Below are 18,286 nucleotides of genomic sequence, written 5' to 3'. Positions count from 1 at the left end.
GAAGTAAATTATTTTAAACTTTTTGGATCAAGGGAAGTTAACACTGCTGATCTCAACACTGGCAAATGAGGTTCCAGGTTGAATATTATTTGTGCTGTGTTTGTTCAGCTCAGCTGTGTTAGCGACTGGGACAGGGCAGGGACCACGGTGACATGATGTGCAGAAGCTTGTAGCGGCCATTAGACCCGCCTTAACTTTTTTTTAGGAAGGTCTTCCGCATCTTGTTCCACTCAGGCACTTGACAGGCCAGCAGCAGGGCTTCCTTGGGGTGAAGGCCGGTCAGTCAGGAGCTGCTAGCCAATCAAAGACCGGCAGCTCTATTGAGTGACAGCACCACTGAGGAAATAGTGGCTGCTGCTGTTATCATAGAAAGAATCATAGAAACCCTACAGTGCAGAAGGAGGCCATTTGACCTATCGAGTCTGCACCGACAACAATCCCACCCATAACCCTTTGTATTTACCCTGCTAATCTCACTAACCTATACATCCCGGGACACTAAGGAGCAATTTAGCGTGGCCAATCAACCTAACCCGCACATCTTTGGACTGTGGGAGGAAACTGGAGCACCCGGAGGAAACCCACACAGACATGGGGAGAATGTGCAAACTCTGCACAGACAGTGACCCATGCCAGGAATCGAACCCAGGTCCCTGGGGCTGTGAGGCAGCAGTGCTGCCCCAACTGTCACCTACTCAAAGCACGATTGTGGCTCGATCCAAACCAGTGGTGAGTGATGGCTTGAGGGGACGCCAGCAGCTCAGGCAGATTGGTAGCTCTCACTGGGTCCCCTTTGCTGATGCTGGATCACTTGATCAGGCACTGATCAGTGCCTTTGAAGGAGGGACATCCTTAATGGGAGCCCACAAGCAAGCCTCCTGCACGGCGAGCACTCTGCCTGCTGCTGGGTAACCAGAGGTGGTGGGATGAGATCATCAAATGGACATTATTTCCACACTGACAAGCCTCAGTTTGTGGTGGATGGGAAGCCCTGCCATGGACCTAGGGGGGGGGGGGGGGGGGGGGGAGAGCTGGGCTTCTGCTTAAGTAAGTCACACTCAAACACAGCTCATCATGAGGAAGGGCACAAGATTCCACCCAATTAAATCTAGAATGGATAATGTGCCAGATTCCCACTTTTGATGGCTGTACAATGAACCCTCATGGAGGTGCCTGCATGTGATGCTGTATGAAAACATGCACGTCTGAGCGCTGTTCATGGGGTTAATTATACCCACTGAAGTAGTCAGTGCCTTTAGGAGAGAGGAGAACATTGAAAAGGCAAATGAATAGCAGAGTTGTACCGAACACACAAGCTCCTGGTTTGATGGTCAGATATCTCCTGAGGAGCACTGCTGTTGGCTGCAGTAATCTCTAAATTAAATTGACTCTCGGGGGAACTTTTTGTTAAATTAAAGTATTATACCTCGTGTCATTTAAAAGCAATTTATCAATGCATGGTTGCAATTGCAAGTCTTGACATCCATGTTTTATTTCTATATGTGACGTACTTCTTTAAAACTAATATTGAAGTGGCTTCCTTCCAAATCTTGCAGACTAAAGAACACTATGCAATACTCTCCCTCTTATTGGCCCTTTCTGATTCACCTTCCAATTCTCAGTACACTGAGAAGGCGAGACCGAAGGAAGAGGGTGAGTCATTATGTTAATCCTTTATTCATTTGTGATTTGATTTAGCAGACTGCTACATCAGCAAATGTCAATCCTTTAAGTAATTGTGCAGTTGTACATCTCATTAAGAAGCTTGGGCTCAGATTTGATTTAATGCGCACCTGTTCTGTTGGTTAAATGTTACACCTCTGGATGGCACAAATGTCTTTGAATGAGCTGGAAAAGCTTTTGTCTTTAACTTTTATTTCACTTTACATAATAAAAAAAAAAAGAAAATTGCCAAACTTTCTGAAAGAAGGAATAAAAGTCGAAGTTTAATGTCTTATAACGTCTTTATTAGAGTTAGAGGTCTGTTGAAGATTCCCAAGACCTGAAAAGTGAGCTTGCGCTTCTTTTTCCACATATGTGTTGAGTATTGTCAGCATCCTCTTTTTTTTTTTTGTTTCATGATGTGGAGATGCTGGCGTTGGACTGGGGTAAACACAGTAAGGAGTCTAACAACACCAGGTTAAAGTCCAACAGGTTTATTTGGCGTTTGCTACCAAATAAACCTGTTGGACTTTAACCTGGTGTTGTTAGACTCCTTACTACTTTTTTTGTTTCAGTCATCCATCTTCTGTAGCTTTTCACTTTCTGTTATACCTGAAGAAAAAACTGCAGACAGAAATTGGGGCACTTGCTCTGAAAATTGCACGGTGTACCTTGAACTATTTTGGCCCACATTCCTGAACTACTCCAATTCATTTACGTGTCCAGATTACCCCTACCAGGCTTGAACAGGTACAAAAGTCCTCCTTCAATTCGCTGCTACTGAGTTAAAGATGATTTCCCTGACACATAACTTTGCCATAACATTGCAGTGATGCCGCAGGTGGCACAGTGGTTAGCACTGAGGCCTCACCGCCAGGGACCGGGGTTCAATTCTGGCTTGGGTCACTATCTGTATGGAGTTTGCACGTTCTCCCTGTGTCTGCATGGATTTCCTCCGGATGCTCCGGTTTCCTCCCACACTCCAAAGATGTGCGGATTAGGTGGATTGGCCAGACTAAATTCCCCTTATGTCAAGTGGACTAGCTAGGGTAAATGCATGGGGTTATGGGGATAGGACCTGGATGGGTTTGTGGTCGGTGCAGACTTGATGGGCCAAATGGCCTCCTTCTGCACTGTAGGATTCTATGTAAGCTTGAAGAAAATTAGCTTCATCCCTCTCTGTTTCTCTGATTTTTACAAAGCAGCCTGGTTTCTATTATATAAACCCCGTTGAATGAAAACGGCAGGTGAAGCAGTGTTGATTGTGAAAGTATAATACGTACTTCATTTACATCAAAAAAATTGAAAGTGCAGCAGAAATATTCACCCTTCATCACACTTAAATTGTGTGTTGGATTTGAAATCTGGAGCTGATTTATTATACCTCAGAACTGGAAAATAAAACATACATTATCCCTTTGCAATCAAAATACCTTGCTCTCCTGTGTACAATATTTTTTATCTCGCTTTCCTGCTTTGGGAGGAAGGATGCAGGCATTCATTAATTTCAAAAATCATTTTTTTATTTCATCTGCATCATTATGGAAGGAGTATTTTCTTCCCTGTTAATTGTCCTTAATCATATTTTTTTCATTGAATGTCTTCATTTCATGACCTATTCCTTTTCTTTTCCTTCCTTAATTATTTTCTCCATTTCCTTTGAACTTCCTTTCCTGCAGGGCTCCAGTAACCTTGTCAGTAGAAAAATGTATACTGGCTTAACGTATTAAATTTTGCATTATAATCACAGATGGCAATTGTCTAATGTTAAATAATATTAAGCCAGAAGTGTGTAATTAGATTTAGATGGCCTTCATTATGAAGGGAGGAAATTAGGTTGCTTAATGGTTACAATTCTTTTGTTATTATAATGCAGCGGTAACCACTTGTGATTATATAACTAACATCAGAATACATTTTAAGAGGGAGATATGGGAGGTATATAAACTGAACACAGAGTGAAGCAGTTTGGGGAGATAAAAAGAGACTCAAAAATAGCCCAAAGTGTTAGCTTTTTAGGAACATTTTGGAGGAAAACATGGGTAGCAAAATGAGCCATTTTTGGAAGGAAATTAGAGCACAGGTTGGAAGAACAGCTACAGGTGGTGGACTGGAGGGTGTAGGGAAGGAGCAATCAATCCTTCAGAGTTGGAGAAAGCTTGACCGAAGAGGTGGGATTTAAAAAGCGTCTTAATGAATATGGAGTGATAGAGAGGCTTTGAGAGGGAATAATGGAGAGCAAGACCTAAGCACCCAAAGGCATGGCTGCAAAAAAGGCGGGGGGGGGGGGTGTAAAGGAAAGGTAAAGGAATTTTGATCAAGAATAAGAACTTTAAATCGGATGAATTGTGGCTCACTGTTAACTTTGATGTGGTTTTAGTGTCATAACTGCACTGACTGAGGTGTACTGTCTTTCTGCAGTGCAACATGATGATTTTGACTGGGGGAAATATCTGATGGAAGGTGAAGAAATTGATATTGGCCCATACCCAGACACTCCAGTGAGTAAACTACTTGGAACTATTTTCTTTCTTTGCCCTTTGGCTCTTCCTGTGCCATTACAGTTCAGAACCAACTTCCTCCCAGGGTTTATTGAGGCAATTGGCTATTTCCAAGATGGCTATTAAGAAATGTGTGCGAACAGCCAGGCATGATACTTAGTCCTTCTGAGGGGGGTGGGGAAATTTTCTGCTGTTTTCCTATGATGTGGAGCTAAGATGCACAACTCTGTTGAGAATTACTTTCAGAAAATTGTATCCCACTGAATTGCGTTGATTTCAACAGGTTATCCTGGAACATGAATATTTGTCACCTAATCTGGTGCTTCAGAGTATATTTTTCCCTGCCTGGTCCCTTTAAGCTTGTGGTTAAGTCATCATGACGCGAATTTGAGCAGCCCACATAGTCTACTCTCTGACGCTGTCCACTGAATTTTGATACGTTTGTTGGATTTTAGATTTGGGTTACTTTTCTATGTGATTTTTATATGGCCCATTCTTATAAAGAGTTGATGAGAAAGATTCTGAGAGCACCCTTGTGAAACACTTGGTCTTCTCATAAAATTTTACATTGAATTATAAGCATGTTAACACTGGTATATATCCAATACTCCTTGTTTAAATCTACAGGACATCAGCTTGTTTTATTCAGAAATCTACTGAAATTACATTTAATTATGTTGTTTGCATAGCTATGTAAGCATTTAGAAAGATAACATGGGTTTGCAATTAAGTGTTTGCAATTTGCTGCGTTGCTTTAGTTGCTTTGATTAGACTGGAGTACGTGCATAATCTCTTGGGTTTCCTTTCAATTTAAGATAGGTTTAGGGAAATGAGTTTTTTGTAACTTGGCCTTGTTTTCAATCTTGCTCCCTTGTGTTGCTAGAAGTCCGAGGATTGGCATTAAAATTGTGCATTTGTTTCTTAGTGGGTACTCTGCTCAAATCTTATATATTCCCCTCTCTTTTTCTGTTCTGTTTTAAAATATGCTGAGCTGTCTTGAGATCCAAAGCATAGCTTAAATCACCATATTCTACCCATCATCAAGAATATTTTCTGCAAATTCGCTCAACTCTATTCCTGTCCAAGTACTAAATCTGGAACCTTCATCTATGTTACAGACAGGTTCTTCCTCTAACACCCTTACTGCTGGCTTCCTGTCCTCCACCTGCTTTCAGCTTCAACTTGTCCATAGGTCAGCAAGCTGGATTCTGTCTTGCACTTGGGAAAAGAAACCTATTTATTACCCCCTCTTGATGAGCTGCAGCAGCTCCCTTGGTCCCTGACACATGGAACTTAAAATCCTCTATGTCTTCTTCAAATCCTCTTCATACTCTTGTTCCGTTCCATGTCTGTAGCTTTCCACAGCTGTGTGTTTTCATGTTCACACTTTAGCCTTCTAAGCATTCATCCTCTTTACTTTATCCCACCATTAGTGGCAGAGCTTTGAACCAAAAGCTCAACCCTCTGAAACTCTCTCCCTAAGTCCCTTCTTTGAGTTGCTTTTCTCTCCAATGTTGGATGCCTTTATAAGATCCATCTTTTCAATCAAGCTTTTGGTCACTTCTCCACACTTTCCAATATCCAACTTTGTTCTTCTCTCCACACTTTTTCACATTCAGCTTTGTTCTCCTCTTTCTTCTCCCCAGCCCCCATCTCTCAGTAAGACACTTTGAGATTGTTTCTATGCAATATAATTGTATTTTATTATTTAGGAGTGGTCTGACGAAGAAAGTGAAGAGGAGCTCCAAGAGTCTTTAAGCAGAGAAGATTCTGGCATTCAAGTTGACAAAACGTCACCGGAAGAACAAGCACAAATGAAGAAAGCAGCTCCGCATGTCTCTTCGAAAGGTTTGTTTTGTAAAAGCCTCGAGCTGTGCATTGATCCTGTTGGACTTAGTCCGTGTAGAAAGTTAGACCATAGGCTTGCTATGTAAATGCACAGCCTGGTGCAGAACTGGGGATCATATAGATTGGAAAGGTCCACGGTAAGATCCCTAGTCTGTGATATGTTGGTTGAACCTGAGCAGTGAACCCAAGACTAGGGAGTTGGACAAATAAGTAATGATTCTCACTGATTTTTATTCTGTATCCCCAATTGAGATAGATTATTTGGGCAGTGGGGAAGGACTGGATTGAGCTTTGCTGTGAATCGGCCTTGGTTATCTAAATTACTGACTGTCACTGTCTTAGCTGATGTGGAAAAGTGCTACCTTGGGAAATGTGGCAGACAGCCTCTGTAATTTGCAATCTGTTTATTCAACAACGAAAGGGATAGAATTGGGTGGGGGATAAGCAACAGTCTACAACATAAATACAGTTCAACTGCACTCCAAGTGTATGTATGCTTTATAGCAGGGCTTTCCACAGCTGGGAATCGAACCTGGGTTGCCGGCGTTGTGAGGCGGCAGTGCTAACCACTGTGCCACCGCTGCTGTGGGTTGCGTGACAAAATTTGGGGTTGAGAGAGCCAAGGCAGCATGGCCTCTGTGGAGTTCAGATGAGTGTTAACAGGTGTGGGACCCCGTTAAACCTTCGTGGTTTTTAAATGGTGGGCTTGGCCCAACTGACCCAATCTTTGAGCTTAATTCCTGCTCCAAAAAGCCAGTGAAAAGGTAGGTGCTTTTTATTTAAGAATCCTGCAGTGTAAACAGCTCCCGATCACACTCACCGCTCCCAACTCCCCATCACCACTGCTTGCACAGCTGTCCACCCTGACCCGTCACAGCAATTTCCAAGCCTGAAAATGGGTCACAGTGGGGGGGAAAGGTTTGGGAAGCGCTGCTTAAAGGGATGAGCGGTAAGCTATGGTTCTACTATAAACAGATTTAAACTGAATTGTGACCTTTATGACAGGATGACTATTTCATTTTTTTGCTAAGGGTTAGAAGCTATTTCATTGAGTTATGAGAGGTAGCTTTTCTGGCTCACCTTTCCTATTTTCTTGGGCTCTATAAGAACGTGACGTATCTTTTACAGAGTCATCTGATTCAGGAACTTTGCCCGATAGGGGAAGCAGGGTGGCACAGTGGTTAGCGCTGCTGCCTCACAGCGCCGGCGACCTGGGTTCGATTCCCGACTTGGGTCACTGTCAATGCGGAGTCTGCACGTCCTCCCCATGACTGCGTGGGTTTCCTCCGGGTGCTCCGGTTTCCTCTCTGTCCGAAAGACGTGCTGGTCGGATGCATTGGCCATGCTAAATTCTCCCTCAGTGTACCCGAACAGGCGCCAGAGTGTGGCGACTAGGGGATTTTAACAGTAACTTCATTGCAGTATTAATATAAGCCTACTTGTGACACTAATAAATACATTTTTAACGTGCCTTTAGTCTGTTATATGACCTTAATTTAGAAATATATAATATCTAATAATTTTGAGCTGAGTATACGGCTGCAAACACATGTGGGCACTTGGGACGTTTGTGCAAAAATGATCATAGTAGATTTGAGAGTCAAATCTAGATTGGCCTTTTGCATATATCCAAATAATGGCTCACAGAATGCAAGTTATCAGACAACAATCCTAAGTATTTATTATTTGCTTATTTTATCCAAAAGGTAGATGTGCAAAATGGTTGAACGGTCTCTTTACATGAGGAAAACACTGGAATTCATACTGTTGTTATGCTCTCCATTGACAACAAAGAACAATACAGCATAGGAACAGGCCCTTCACCCCACCAAGTCTGTGCTGACACAGATGCAACTCTAATCTAATATTTTCTTGCCACTATGTGGTCCATATCCCTCTATGCCCTGCCTATTCATGTATCTATCCAGAACTTTGTTTTAGAATCTGCTTCCACGACCTCCTCCGGCAGCGCGTTGCAGGCATTCACCACCCTCTGTGTGAAAAACTTGTCCCTTACATCTCTTTTAAATTTTCGCCCTCTCACTTTCAACCTATGCCCTTGACTATTTGACCCTTCGACCCTGGGAAAAAGACTCTGACTATCCACTCTATCCAAGCCTGTCATAATCTTGTAAACCTCTATCAGGTCCCCCCTCGTTCTCTGATGCTCCAATGAAAACAATCCAAGTTTGTTCAACCTTTCTTCATAGTCCATAATCCTCCAAACCAGGTAACATTCTGCTAAATCTCTTCTGCATCCTTTCCAATGCATCAACATCCTTCTACTTCTAAATTTCTTCAAACTCCTTCTAAACTCCTTCAACTTCTAAAAAGAGATATAAATTTCCCAGCAACTGATGGCGTTCTCTTGCTAGCAGCACTGCGAGTGTACCTACGCCAAATGGACTGGAGCGGTTCAAGAAGCAGCTCACCACACCCTTCTCAAGGGCAATTTGAAATGGGCAATAAATTCTAGCCTAGCCTGTGACGCCTACATCAAGGGTGAAGTTAAAAAAAAGATTTTGTGTTTTAAGACTTCTACTGTAACCAGCAAACTAATTCAACATAAAGTGACCTTTACTTAGTAGGCAACTGATACACCCAAATGAAAGAAGCACAACTGAAATACTTCGTTTCATGTTCCCAGTAGATATGTACTCTTAAAGATTCAGTTCCTCCCAGCTTTCCAGCATGTTCCGTTCCAGCTTAGAGTGGGCCTTCAAGTTTTGAAAGTTGTTCTATACAGCCTTTCCAGTAACTCAGAGCCATCTTGCAGTAGCAAGGCACTCTCCGGCTACTGCTAGGTTCTTAAAACTTCACAAGTTTTGTCTCTTTGAACAGGGAACCATTTCTCACCAGCATTCTGTTTGGTGTTTAACACAAAAGCTGTCCTTTTCTCTGCTTTCCACAGCAGGAGCTGTTCCTGTCTCCCTCTCCATATATCTGAGTATCTATAGGTTTGTAACTGGAAAATCAGCTGTCCCATCTTTATTGAAGCATGCAAGCTGGTCATTAGATTTTTTTTTATACATAGGTTTCAACCTGGGCCTCTTTCCCCATGACAGCCAAACCTTATAGACAGACTTCTAATCAGTAAGAGAATCAAGGGTTATGGGGATAAGGAAGGAAAGTGGAGTTAAGAATTATCAGATCAATCATAATCATATTGAATGGCGGGGTAGAATTGATGGGCCTAATGGTCTACTTTTGCTCCTACATCTTATGGTCACATGAGTCAGAGTTTAGTATGACCTCACCACCTCCCTATTTATTCAGGGCATTTTGTCTCACTTTAGATTCAAGGAAACATTTAAAACATGAAGTCGTAATTTGTAACCCTGTTCTAAAGAATTATTATAATTCAAATATTAGAAATAAAAAGCATTGGCTGAAAGGTATATCTGATGTTGTCTTCCTTCTTGATCCAGTTGGTGAGCCAGAAGCACGGTTGTGGCTGGAGCAGCATGTGGTCACCCAGTACTGGACAAACAAAGCATCTAAATTTAACCACAGCTTTCATCTGCATTCCAATTTAGCTGCTATCTGGTAAGAAAGCAGTTATAAATGTTATTTAATAATCCACATTGCGCAGCTAGTTCCTGAACAATCTACTGCGTAATAAGAGAATACTGACTCATGATTTTTATGAGTAGTTCAGCTCGTCTGAAAGTAACAATAAGATCCATTATTAAGACTGTCGCAATGAACTGGATGATGCTGTACTATTTTGGAGCGCAGCCCATAACTTGCGAGCTGTGGATTTTAGTTCACAATTGAGTTTGTAATTTCTTGTTGTGAGTAAGCACAATGAGCTGGTAGGTACTACAGACATAATGTGGGACAATCTCAGTAATAACTTCCATTTTAGTCATTCTTATGCACTTCCTGTTAGCTGGCTTTGGAATAAAATTTTCCAAAGCTTGGTGGGTGGACTGCACAGTGATTAGCACTGCTGCCTCTCAGTGCCAGGGACCTGGATTCGATTCCTGGCTTGGGTCACGGTGCGGAATCTGCACGCTCTCCCTGTGTCTGCGTGGGTTTCCTCCGGGTGCTCTGGTTTCCTCTCGGTCCAGAAGACATGCTGGTTAGGTGCATTGGCCATGCTAAATTCTCCCTCAGTGTCCCCGAACAGGTGCCAGAGCGTGGTGATTAGGGGATTTTCACCGTAACTTCATTGCAGTGTTAATGTAAGCCTACTTGTGACACTAATAAATAAACTTTAACTTTTGTTTACAATAAATTGTGGCATATAAGAGGACTCTTTTTTTGGCACCAAAAATCATGTTTAGACTCGTACTCGGCATATAAGTCAGTAGCCCCCTTTTCTATTGGGCTAAGAAGTGCTTCATTAGCGTTAGGAATCATTGGTGCCTGGACTTAAGGATACAATCAGACCAGAACCTGCTGAACCCCTCTGAACTGTACTCTTGTTAAAAGCCAACTGCACAGGAATGGAGTGACTCTATTAAAAGAATGAAATAGTTTAACGTACAGTCTATTAGTTTTGTTTGAGAACAAGACTAGGTTTCCTAATTGTTTGTAATTTACTAACTTTACTGTCTAGGGAGCAGCACTTGTACAATACTGATCCACTATATTATCCAGATGAACGAACATTTGTTACGGAAACCCAAGTGATACGAGAAACATTGTGGTAAGTATCAGCCAGTTATTACTTATGGAGGATTTTATAAATATTCTAAATGTTATATAATTCTGCAGAATGTTATGATTTTATTGCTCTTGAACGTAATGTCTTGTTGAATTACGCATAATTTGGAGTTGACTTTCTAGAAATCGCATTGGACAGTGAATCATTGACTATATTGTTGTGCACATAAATACGAGGTGATACATTTTCGTAGATCGAACCAGAGCAGGACTTACTCAGTTAATGGTAGGGCATTGGGAAGAGTTATAGAACAAAGAGATCTAGGGGTACAGGTTCATAGTTCCTTGAAAGTGGAGTCACAGGTGAACAGAGTGGTGAAGAAGGCATTTGGCATGCTTGTTTCATTGGTCAGAACATTGAATACAGGAGTTGGGACGTCTTGTTGAAGTTGTACAAGACATTGGTAAAGCCACACTTGGAATACCCTGTATAGTTCTGGTCACCCTATTATAGAAAGGATATTATTAAACTAGAAAGAGTGCAGAAAAGATATACTAGGATGCTACCGGGACCTGATGGTTTGCGTTATAAGGAGAGACTGGGTAGACTGGGACTTTATTTTCTGGAGTGTAGGAGGCTTAGGGGTGACCTTATAGAGGTCTATAAAATAATGAGGAGCATAGATCAGCCAGATAGTCAATATATTTTCCCAAAGTTAGGGGAGTCTAAAACCAGAGGGCATAAATTTAAGGGGAGAGGTACAAAAGTGTCCAGAGGGGCAATTGTTTCATACAGAGGGTGGTGAGTATCTGGAACAAGCTGCCAGAGGTAGTAGTAGAGGCGGGTACAATTTTGGCTTTAAAAAGCATTTAGACAGTTATATGGGTAAGATGGGTATAGAGGGATATGGACCGAAAGCGGGCAATTGGGACTAGTTTCGGGGTTAAAAAAAGGGACAGCATGGACAAGTTGGGCAGAAGGGCCTGTTTCCATGCTGTAAACCTCTATCACATGGCAACAAATTTGCACTCAGAGCAATGAGATGATCTGTTTTAGCACTATTGCTTGAGAGAAATATTATTCAAGCCATTCCGGAGATCTGCTCCGCTGTACTTTGAATTTGCCATCGGAATCTTTAACATTTCACCCAAAAGATGGCATCTCCAAGAATGCAGCGGAGTCCCTCAGTGCTGAACCGACATGTCAGCCTGGATCATGTGCTTAAATCTCTGGAGTGGGACTTGAATCATTTGTCTCAGAACCACAAGGGTTTTTACTGAGCCAAAGTTGATACTGAAGCCAGAAGTGCCCAAAGGCAGCAACACCTGGAGTGAGATAATCCTAAAACAGAATTGATAATGAAGAAAAAGAAACAGAGCAAGAACAAAATAAATTGATGTATATGAATGAAAGGCTCCAGCAATAAGAACAGGCAAAAGTTATGAACGGCTGGGGAAGGGAAAAGAAAAGAATAATAAAAACACAAGGGTAGCAAGAGGTAAGGAAATTTAAATAGGCAAGCAAATTTTTCACAACCAAATTTTCACATTCCTAATTTGGAGAGTCCTAGTTTTGTTTGTAGTTTTCACTATGAGCAATGCCATGATGTATCTACCAATGGATTGTGCAGTTTTTCATGTATTGTATTTCTTTCTGCATGCAGGTTATTGTCTGGTGTTAATAAGCTTTTTATGTATACTTTGCACGATGGAAAGATATCGGTGAGAACTGACATCATGGTAGCCCATCTGACCCAGGTATGTAACGCCACAGGACCATTCCTCGAGTCAGAAGATTGTGGGTTTAGTCCCACTCCAGAGATTGAGCACAAAAATCTAGGCTGATACTCCAGTTCATTACCTAAAGTTTTAAGTTTATTTATTGTCAGAAGTAGGCTTATGTTAACACTGCAATGAAGTTACTGTGAAAGTCCCCCAGTCACCACACTCCGGCGCCTGTTCGGGTACACTGAGGGAGAATTTAGCATAGCCAATGCTAACCTAACCAGCATGTCTTTCGGACTGTGGGAGGAAACCGGAGCACCCGGAGGAAACCCACGCAGACACGGGGAGAACGTGCAAACTCCACACAGACAGTGCCCCAAGCTGGGAATCGAACCCGGGTCCCTAGGCTGTGAGGCAGCAGTGCTGACCACTGTGCCACTGTGCCGCCCTAGAGAGTGCTGCGCTCTCAGAAGGGCAGAACGAGATATTAAATCGAGGCCCCATTTATTCTCTCAGGTGGACATAACAGAGCACGTGGCATTATTTCAAAGAAGGGTAGGGAAACTTCCTCTGGTGTTCTTGCCAATATTTATCCTCAATAAAAATCACTTAACAAAAAGACAGATTATACTCATTGGAATTCAGAAGAATGAGGGAGAATCTTATCGAAACATATAAAATTATGAAGGGAATAGATAAGATAGAAGCAGGGAGATTGTTTCCACTGGCGGGCGAAACTAGAACTAGGGAGCATAACTTCAGAATAATGGTGAGCAGATTTAGGACTGAGTTGGGGAGGAAATTCTTTACCCAAAGGCTTGTGAATCTGTGGAATTCCCTGCCCAGTGAAGCAGTTGCTGAAACCCTCCTTCATACCTTTCTTACCTCTGAACTCCTGGCTGGTCTCCTGCATTTTATCTTCCATGAACATGAGGTTATGCAAAATCCTGCTGCCCACGCTTTAACTCGCACCAAGATCCATTCATCTATCACCATTTTGCTCAGGGACTTGCATTGATTCCATATCAAGCAATGTCTTGATTTTAAAATTCTCATTCCGGTCTTCAAATCTCTCCGTGGTCTCACTCCTCTTTATCTCTGTCATCTCCTCCCACCCTATAACCCTCCTAGACACCTGAGCTCTTGAGCGTCCCAGATTTTAATTACTCTACGTTTGGTGGCCACCCATTCAGCTGCCTAGGCCCTAAGTTTTGGAGTACTCTTCCCAAATGTCCCTGCTCCTCTACCTCGCTTTCCTCCTTGAAGACACACCTTAAAACCTGGTGGCATTTTGTTTTCGAACGCTCCTGTGATGTGCTTTGGGACATTTTATTGTGTTAAAGGTGTTATAGAAATATAAGTTGTTGTTGTTGTGGCTTTTCGGTTTGGTTCGGTTGAAAGACAAATTCAAACTATGCAGTATTATGTATGCTGTTTGCATGTGTGGTTTATCAAGTCTCCAGTTTTGTACTATTTGTATTTACCGTGCCTTATCATGTCACTGCACCTCGAAGCTTTTGAAGTGCAGTGAATTACGAGGTAAATGCCTGTGTAAACCATTTGGACTTAAAATCGTATTATGTTTCCTGTTCATTGAAGATTTTGAACCAAATCTGTTACTTGGTGGAAATGCATTTAGTTGAAAGTCAACTTTGGTCGACAAAGTCTGAACAACTCTTATCATCATTGTGTATTTGGGGAAAGCTGGGGTGCTCAGTATGTCGAGTGATCTGTCACAGGTGGCAGTCGTCTTCTGGAGATTGTTTGATTATCTCGTGGAATTGGAAGGAATTTTCCAGCAGCTTCAGTTTTTTTCTGATATTTTTGTCTCCTTGAGCATTAGCATTAATAATAAATAGCCAGAGTGCAGCATCTGATTACACTATTTAATAGATGGGAGAATAATGTATGTATTTTGTGTGTTTTTATTAATAGGATGTTTTAAACTATTGTTTAAACTGTGTTTGGTTTAACTATGCAGTGAAAAGTACTTCACTGCTCACATTAATTATTCTTCTGTAATACATTCTTATTCAAACAGTAAGTTTTTTAAGTGTCCCTTTAACCAAGTAGGTAGGAATGAAGAAGTGTAAATGTAAAGGTCCTATTCTAAGTTTTTAATGCTGGTTCATCAACAGATTGAAACAAGTGTGATCAGCAAATATGGTGATTGGGGTTGTGTGCTTCCTTCAAATATTGGGCTAAATTCCCTTTTTTTTGCAGAATTGCCTGAGAGCAGTATTGGAACAGATTGCCGCTTACGGGCAAGTGGTGTTTAGACTACAGAAGTTCATGGATGAAGTTATTGGACACAGCTCTGAAAGTTGTCCACCTGGAACCCTGCCCGTGTGTAAAAAGTTTACTGAGCCCCCCTTTCGGACGTATCAATCTTTTGTGTGGGCCCTGCATAAATATTTCATAAATTTCAAGGAAGAACTTGTCAGCATTGAAAAGTGCATGATAACTAAAGGTATGCTTAAAACACTTCCCTTAGCTTGTTAGCTTTTTAACAAGTAATTTTTCTTGTTAAAATTATCATCCTCCACCCAACACATTACTGACTATCGTATGTTAGATGTTCTAATGTACGTTTAGTCTCAGAATTGGAGCAACAGCAGGAGATGCCCATTAGTACAAAAGATGTCCCTCAGAATTGATGCAAGAGCAGAGAAAAACAAATTGTACATCAGTATAATGATGAACATGACAGATTTTCCCCAAGCATCATCAACCTTGCTTATGTGGATAACTATTTATTCTTGTACTACATTGTACAAGTTGCAGAGTTCCAGGGAATTACATTTTCACAATGTCGAGCTCTGTAAGTAAGGATCCAAACTGAAGCTTTGGCACTGGTATTCTGGCAACTCCATAATTGTAATTGCTGCTTCAGATGCAGCTAACAAAGTTAGAAAGCAATGTATTTTCCTTTCCTCGCAATGGTCTGACACTTAACTGATATTTCATCTGACAAACTGTCTTGGAATATCTCTGTTACTTATATAGTATTCACATATACGTCATTGCCAGAAAATCAATCGCTCTGCCACTGGAGCTTATTCACTAGTTTTTATGATTATTTCTGAAGCCCTGGTTGGTTCAATCTATCTTCCATGATTTGAAATCTAAATGCCTTACTTTGCATGTTGGTTCCAATAGTTTACTGGGGAGTTCGGGAATTGTTCTAAAGTATTTACAGCAATTAGGAGGGTGGCACGGTGGAACAGTGGTTAGCACTGTTGCCTCACAGCGCCAGGGACCTGGGTTCAAATCTGACCTGGGTGACTGTCTGTGTGGAGTTTGCACATTCTCTCCGTGTCTGCATGGGTTTCCTCCGGATGCTCCGGTTTCCTCCCACATTCCAAAAATGTGTGGGTTAGGTGGATTGGCCATGGTAAATTGCCCCTTAGTGTCAGGGGGCAGGGTAAATGCATGGGCTTATGGGGATAGGGTCGGGTGGGACTGTTGTAGGTGCAGGCTCGATGGGTTGAATGGCCTCCTTCTGCACTGTGGAGATTCTATGATATTTTGAGAAAGAATAAGGATGGTTGCTGGATAGATGCTGTTACGGGGCTCCTCACCTCAGCTGTTTAGCTGATGTTAAGGAGGTGGGCAGCAGGGAAAAATATTAATCACTGTTTAAAATTTACATTTTCCCCATTGTTCCCCTTCTCGTGGTTGAAGGCTTGGACTCCTGTAGCATTTGTACAAGTGTCCTGCTAGACGGAGCTGGCTGAAGCGTTTTATCGGTGAAGATTTCAGCAGGGTCGGCCCATGACATTCTGTGCCAGTTGATTTAGAATGAGCTGGGATGGGCTGTGCATAATGATGGTTTCCAGCATTCAAGCAGGAGCTTTTAACTCATTCCTGTGCAAATATGCATTACTGACATCACTTTTGTGTGAGTTATTAAAATAATTTGTCAGGGTTTCCAAATCTTATTCTTTAAGATTGTTTAAGATCTTGTAAAAACACTGCAAGTAAGATTTCATCCCTTGCCAGAGTTTGATTCTCTAATGTTTCTGACGACTTCCTGATGGTAAAGGGCTAGACGATGTTTTTCTTACAGTTCTGTAACTAATTGACTGAACTTGTTATTTTTCTTTTTAAGATGAGACAGTGACCCTAGCAGCCGTACTTGAGAAACTGGCTCCTCGATTGTCTCAACTTAAGATGCTTCACAAGGTATTCAGTACAGGAATAGCAGAGGTTCCACATGATACTCCAAATGTAATCAGGGCTTCTCATCTCTTGAATACTCTGTACAAGGCTATTATTGAATATGACAGCGTCGGAGAAGCTGCTGAACAGACGGTGAGTGCATCTTTTATCACATCAATGCTAAGAAGCAAAATTCAATGTGTGGGACTGGGATGTTGAGTGGAAACCTATTAATACTATTGAAAGATGAAATGTTCACATCATTTTGCTGTTTTGTTTCTTTTTCGTACATTTTCTCTTTGTTTTAAAAGTGGCTGATCCATTAACTGGCGGAGGCGGGTTGGTGGATGGTCTTTCGACAACAGTAGCTCTCATCAAGTTGATTTTCCACAATGGTAAGCAATGCTCTAAGCTGTGCGACTAGCCCTGGTGCAGACTGTGTTAAGTTACCACATAAATGGCCCATGCACTTGGCCATGTACTACAAAAAATGTTTTGGAGTGTACGTTGATTATGATAGCAGGTTATCTGAATTCCAACCTGTTGTCATCCACAGAGATGCATTTCTAAAAGAGAGAGAATCATAGAACCCGACAGTGTAGAAGGAGACCATTCGGCCCATCGAGCCTGCACTGACAATAATTCCACCCAGGCCCTATCCCCGTAACCCCACGTATTTACCCTGCTAATCCCACTGACACTAAGGAACAATTTAGCATGGCCAATCCACTGAACCTGCACATCTTTGGACTGTAGGAGGAAACCTGAGCACCTGGAGGAAACCCACGCAGATATGGGGAGAACTCCACGCAGACAGTCATCCGAGGCTGGAATTGAACCAGGATGAACACGTGGGATTATGGGGATAGGGTCTGGGTGGAATTGTTGTCGGTGCAGTCTCGATGGGCCGAATGGCCTCTTGCGCTGTAGGGGTTTTATGATTCTTAACCCCTCTCTTTTCCTTCAAATCACTCCAACATTTTGGTTCATGTGTTCCAGTATCTCCTTTATGTGACTCAATGTCAGATTGTACTCCTATGCAGAATTTTGGGAAGTTTTATTACGTTAAAGGCATAATAAAAATCTTAAAATATAACTTGTGGTTACTTCTTTTTAACCAAAAAGCCATTTAATACATTAGAGATATGTTAATGAAATTAAATTACAGAGAGAGGAAAAATCACTTGGGACAGAAAAGCACCAGCTCCAACTGATCCCAGTTCACCACATTTCAGAAAGCCATTCTCCAATATATATAAAATGCCACTCAAATTAACAGAAAAAGAAAGTTTTCTGATGCAATTGTGGTACTCAAAGCATTCCTATCAGAAATTAGGGGGCAGATAGGAAAAATTAGTAAAGTGATTGATTGGCATATGGAATTGGCTACTTCTGATAACCATCACATGAACTCTATTAGAATTGCACCTCTGTGGATGACGACAGGTAGGAATTCAGATAACCTGATAACCTTCTTGTAGCATAACAGCCAAATGCATTCTGTTGCACAACTATACATTTGTGGTAACATAAAGGGGGTGACTTGCGCAAGGTTTGTGCCAGAGCTAACCGCACAGATTAGAGGGATCTGAAAACAAGATATTTTTATGTCAGAGCAGCTGAAAGTTCGGCACAGGTTCACATCTGTGCATTTAAGTTTCACTCGAAGCATTTGTAAGCAGTAGCAAGGTGCCTTACCCTAAAATTAGTAAAAGTTAGGGCTGAGTTATCAATGGTCACTCATGGGCAGTTTGACAAGTATGGCAGGGTGACAAGTA

At 41.8% G+C, this 18,286-nt stretch overlaps 1 protein-coding gene across 2 annotated transcripts in view; it reads left to right on the top strand.

The window, feature by feature from the left end:
- tubgcp5 (tubulin gamma complex component 5) overlaps positions 1 to 18,286 on the top strand; it is a 60,265-nt gene that overhangs the window by 9,625 nt on the left and 32,354 nt on the right. For both annotated transcript variants that reach the window (XM_078222423.1, XM_078222424.1), the window contains exons 4-11: positions 1,557 to 1,653; positions 4,084 to 4,163; positions 5,876 to 6,011; positions 9,440 to 9,557; positions 10,576 to 10,665; positions 12,287 to 12,380; positions 14,571 to 14,817; positions 16,459 to 16,661. In XM_078222423.1, the coding sequence (XP_078078549.1) occupies positions 1,557 to 1,653; positions 4,084 to 4,163; positions 5,876 to 6,011; positions 9,440 to 9,557; positions 10,576 to 10,665; positions 12,287 to 12,380; positions 14,571 to 14,817; positions 16,459 to 16,661 (1,065 nt within the window). The remainder of the gene's footprint in view (positions 1 to 1,556; positions 1,654 to 4,083; positions 4,164 to 5,875; positions 6,012 to 9,439; positions 9,558 to 10,575; positions 10,666 to 12,286; positions 12,381 to 14,570; positions 14,818 to 16,458; positions 16,662 to 18,286) is intronic.

This window comes from Mustelus asterias, chromosome 10 (genome assembly GCF_964213995.1).
Source record: "Mustelus asterias chromosome 10, sMusAst1.hap1.1, whole genome shotgun sequence".
NCBI classification, from domain to species: Eukaryota; Metazoa; Chordata; class Chondrichthyes; order Carcharhiniformes; family Triakidae; genus Mustelus; species Mustelus asterias.
The sequence above is the reverse complement of the archived record's forward strand: the minus strand, read 5'-3'. Positions and strand labels throughout refer to the sequence as shown.